General features: G+C 44.0%; 1 protein-coding gene across 2 annotated transcripts in view; it reads right to left on the bottom strand.

Moving 5' to 3' along the window:
• ephb2b (eph receptor B2b) overlaps positions 1-5,000 on the bottom strand; it is a 160,759-nt gene that overhangs the window by 47,626 nt on the left and 108,133 nt on the right. For both annotated transcript variants that reach the window (XM_053653217.1, XM_053653218.1), the window contains exons 4-5: positions 3,135-3,290; positions 216-545 (exon numbers count right to left, since the gene is read on the bottom strand). In XM_053653217.1, coding sequence (XP_053509192.1) covers positions 216-545; positions 3,135-3,290 — 486 coding nt within the window. The remainder of the gene's footprint in view (positions 1-215; positions 546-3,134; positions 3,291-5,000) is intronic.

Genomic DNA, 5,000 nt, shown 5'->3' with positions numbered 1-5,000 from the left:
ATCAACCAGAATCGAGAACTCCAGCATGTTAGATCTTTCCATTTGTTTTGTGTAATTAGATGACATTTTCTCTTTGTTGTTATTGTCAGTACTTTATGCATTAATAAGTTGTCTTAATGTTTTAAGTGTCCGGAATCTGACCAAACACAAAAAGCAGCTAAATAAAATAAATAAATAAATAAATAAATAAATAAAGGAAATTAAAAGAAACTCACCAGCCTGGTTGGTTGTTATGTTGACAGACACGTATTGGGGTGAGTGTGGGCTCTGGTCTGAAACTCCATTGACAGCCTGCACTTCAAAAGTGTACTGTGTGTGAGCTAGCAGGTCACTGATGTAGACCCATGTGTTGGTGAGGCCCAGCTGGCGTGGTGTGAACTGAACGTTGTCCCCGCATCGTGTACAGCCTCTGCCACCGCAGCTCTTACAGATCACATTGTAAACGACATCACCGCGCCCGCCACTCTCACGCGGAGGACTCCATTCCAGCCTCAGTGACGTCTCGTTCACATTGGAGATCACGTTCAGCGGAGCCGATGGTACAGCTGTGAACACACGCGCGCACACACACGCACACGCACACGCACACTTTGGTGTTATGTGACTGAAAGGTAAAGATGACCAACAAATAGTTCCAAGCTTATACTAAATCCCTCTTTGAAAGGTTCTCATTTTCTTTTGAGACGTGTTTGTTTCACACATGGAGATATTTATTGTATCGTGAATTTATTTAAGAATACTACAGGCATGATATTGTGGAGTATATGAATATAAAGTGAGGCCTTATACTAGCTGTAGCTGTCATTATGAAGGTCAATTTAATCTATCTGTATGACATTCTTGATCGACGTTCTTTTCCTTTCTAATACAAATGGATGCTATGGATCCTTAAAAAACATTCTTCCTTTCATAACATGTTGACATCTGGGCAGAAATAAACTCACTGGTTAAGACCTGTAAGAGAGGGAATTACCCCAGCTATCCGTGTAAAACCATTACGGTCCCGACAAGGCTTAAGAGAAATGTAGAGGTTGGAAATATTTGTTAGTTCTCTGTCTGAGATCTGAGTGATTACTCTCGGACAAGTCCTGATCTGTTCGAAAACAGCCTGTTTCTCAAGCAAAGTATTACACCAGAAATGTTTCCAAACCGCAATTACGTCCTGAATTTTTGTTTAGTCCAGTTCTGCAGCTAATTCATATGTGCTCTGTGTAAAAACAATGAACTGCACCATGATTTGGAACGCTGCAATTACAGGGTTGCGTCATACTGGTCTACATCAAACCAACATCACTTGGCACTAATTAACGACAGGAAATGCAGGTTTACTGCTCACCGGAGGCTACGAGCTCATACTGAGAGGTACGTCACATTCAAGACTGGTAAAATTTCACTCGCGGTTCAGAGAGAGAATTCGCAGGATGAAAATTCGGTGCAATATGTTTACACATTGGAAAAACATGTCCAAAGAAAGTTGACGGAAATTTGCATCTATAGGGGCTCCTATTTTTACTCGATAGATGGCCCATCTAAAACAAACAATACCACGTATTTATCTTTAGCAGGCATGTGGTTCTAATTAGTGTATCCTGTTCTCTGGGGGCTAATGAGATAACCAAGACGCAACCCCTCTTGAAGTTTAAAAAGAAAAAAATATCCAACTGATAGCTCATTTATGACCCTTTTAATCACATCCCCATTATGAGACATCTCCAGTTCTGAAGGGCAAACCCATGATGGCCCCCTTTATTGCACGCAAAACTGTTCCTAAACATTGCCTTCCTAGGGAAAGCGGGTGGTAATGGGCGGTGTTAAGCTCTTTGGAGCTCTCAGATGTGCTCCTTTCCAGTCTTTAATCAGTGTGAAGCCTGCTGAGCGGCAGCTCGGTGACGTTGATGCTGTTTTCTTATTCACAACAGCTGCTCTGCTCCCAGGCCTGGCCTTATGCAAATGCCTTTTGTCAAACAGCTCAAGTGATCTTCCTTTCTCTATTGCTTTCTCTCTATTTCTCTCGCTGGCTTTTTTTTTTTTTTTTTTTTTCCCCTTGCTCGTTCTCTCTGCCCTCCTCCTGCTCTCCTCACCATCGCTTTCAAACAGAAATGAAAACACAGCGCGGACAATGGCGAAGGCAGCTTTGGCAGCGTCGGCCTCCTGTGTGTCTACAAAGAGGCCGTGCCCTCCTCTGCTAGTCTGTAACCTGGACTGCTCCGAGGCCAGAGGGAATAAACAGAGACTGCATTGTGGCAACAGAGGTTTAACCTGTTCTCTCTGATGTAGGAGGTCAAGGTTTAGCTGAAGGCTATGTGCTGCTGTTGTCATACTCGACGTACACAGATACCACAGAACTGAGAATTTGGTCAGCATTATCAATGCAAAGATATCATGTATAAGGTTACCGATTGAAAATGTCGCACGTGGTTGGGATTTGTAGGTGAGGTGAATTCAGACTGGAGATTTCTCTCATAATGGTTCGGGTTAAGAATGTGGAAAGACTCACAAATGTAACAGGACTAAAAACAAAAAAAGGGTTTTGAATCTCTGAATTGCCTGGATTATAAACGCAAAATCACTTAGAAAAGCGACGGGTTCAGATGAAATTTGTCTAATTTATCTTGTAACAATAATATGATGAACGTGGGAACACTTAGGCATGTAACAGGACTGAAGACGTTGCTATTTGGAGCTGATTTGGAACCTTGTGCAACCTCTACAATTTAGACCTGTCAGCTCGAGTGGTGGGTTTCTCAGCCTCTTGGCATCCTAGGGTCCAGGATACACACTCGCAGAGACGGAATGAAATCTCATCTCATCACGTTACAGTTCCAAACTCATCTTTTACTCCCCTCTTATCTGTAAGTAAGCAGTGTAGCTGAACCTTTTGAACATTAGAGACAGGTGAAATAATGCATCAGTTACAACACTGAACGACGTACATATCGGGACCTGTGGTGGTCTTATATATTATGTGTAAATATTTCTATCATTGGAAGATGTTCTTGAAATGCTCTGAAGATTTAAAGGACAGTTTACTCAACACTAGAACAATAACATCTCTGAGAATGAACAGAGGATGACATTTTGTTAGCTGACTATTAGCACTCCACTAAACGTGGAGTTCCATCGGGGTGACGTACTTGTGCAGGGCATCTGGATGGGGTCCGAGTCGGTGCGGTAGTAGTTGTTGCGGCACACGCAGTTGGTAGCACCGTCGTTGGTGGTGCGGCTGTTGATGGGACATGGCAGACACGCCTCATCGCCCTGCGCTGGCTTGAAGAAACCCGACTGGCATGCTGGAAGACAGAAAATCAGTAGTAGAATGAGGATTCGATTCTTCACATTTGCCAAGGGTACAGGCATGGGAAGGAAATTATGGGCCATGGGAGTGAAGCTGAACCATTCTGAGATGAGGCTAGGCAAACACAGCGTTCTGAACTGAATTACTGAAACCCCTTTGCTCCCTCCTGACACATTAAAAGTGCTCCATTTCCTGTGATTTGCTCACGGATGTCATCTCTTTCAGGGAGAATTGAGACAGAGAGAGAAGGGGATAGAGAAGGAGGAGGAATTAATCATAAACCATTATTGCGACAAAGCATGGGGTTTGCCAGCATAGCTGAGCTCTACCATTCCACATATAAATGTTAGTCCTTCCATTCTCTAGTTTAGTGAACACTTTCCTTTTAACTTCATAGACCTTCCTTTGCTCCTGACCTGGGAAGACCTCCCAAAATGCATTGCACCTGCTTGGGCGCTGTATCAAATGCTTTTTTATTTATTGCATTGGACCCAAGAGTAGAATGAGGAAAATTTCCCTGAGTAACTTAAACTGGTCTTTTTTTCCACTCTTCTGTCTGGGTTAAACAGTAAGTTATGTCAGAATCGCTCAGTTAAAATATGTTATTAATGGTTCACATGGAGTGCTTGGATCCCTGAGAGACATCATTATATCGCCATAACAAACAACAACAGAATTTTCCGGCCGCAGGAACGAAGTGGTGTACTGTAACGGGCTTGGACGGGGATGTAGAGTGCGTCCCTGTACGCTGACCCAACCCCTGCGTGGACAGGGAGCAAAGGAGACCGAGAGAGCGATAGAGAGAGAGATATAAAGACAGAAAGGAAGAAAAAAAAAAAGGGCCTTATACACATCTGGTTTTTGAGGGAGAGTCTGCCTCGCCTAGCCAAGCATTCTGTAAAACTTCTCAAACTCGGTCCTAACACACTGCTCTCCCCTCGATGCCACACATGGTTAACGTATGCATTCAATCTTCTAGGCCTCTCAGGGAAGCTGAGAGCAATAAAGCAGACTCGTCGTCCTCCACGGTCTTAGCTGGAATTCATGGCTACAGACCGAGGAGGTTATTTGGAGCAACTGCCCCCCAGTCAAGGCTCGGTCTGACAGCTAAACGTCTTAGAATTAAGTAGGGCCGCATCTGCCGACTTGCTGACATCACGTTCTTTGGGCTCAATTACGGAGGGCAGGGGTTAACCGGAGCCTTGCAGCCCTTCTGGGGCGCCTGGTATTTCAAGAAATCAGGTCAGACAGAATGACTCCCATCTATCCCATGCTCTCTTTCACCTGCTCTCTCTCAAACTGTCGCTCTCTATCCCACTTCATCGCCTCCATCAACCACAAGAGAAAAGGTGTTGGCAAAGCCACCACACAGACGCGCACGCTTGCATATACAGAACGTACTCTCTCGCTGTCTAAAGAATATAAACAAACTCAGGCTTTCCCACATCCAAGTTCTCACAAGCCTCCAGCAGGAATCCCAGCCTGACAGCTCTCTTACATTCCACATGTGCCTTTTTTTTCCTCCTCCAAACACACTGACACACAATGTGCTTGCATACTACTTTCAGACATAACTATATTTAAAAGCATGGTTAAATATTCAACACTAGAATTTGATTCCGGATGAGGCATTAATAAATGTTTGAGGATGGGGAAATAGTCTGGAGGAAAATATACACCACCACAGCAATAAGGCACTTCACCT

The sequence above is a fragment of the Ictalurus furcatus genome, chromosome 21 (assembly GCF_023375685.1).
Source record: "Ictalurus furcatus strain D&B chromosome 21, Billie_1.0, whole genome shotgun sequence".
In the NCBI taxonomy this organism is placed as follows: Eukaryota; Metazoa; Chordata; class Actinopteri; order Siluriformes; family Ictaluridae; genus Ictalurus; species Ictalurus furcatus.
The sequence above is the reverse complement of the archived record's forward strand: the minus strand, read 5'-3'. Positions and strand labels throughout refer to the sequence as shown.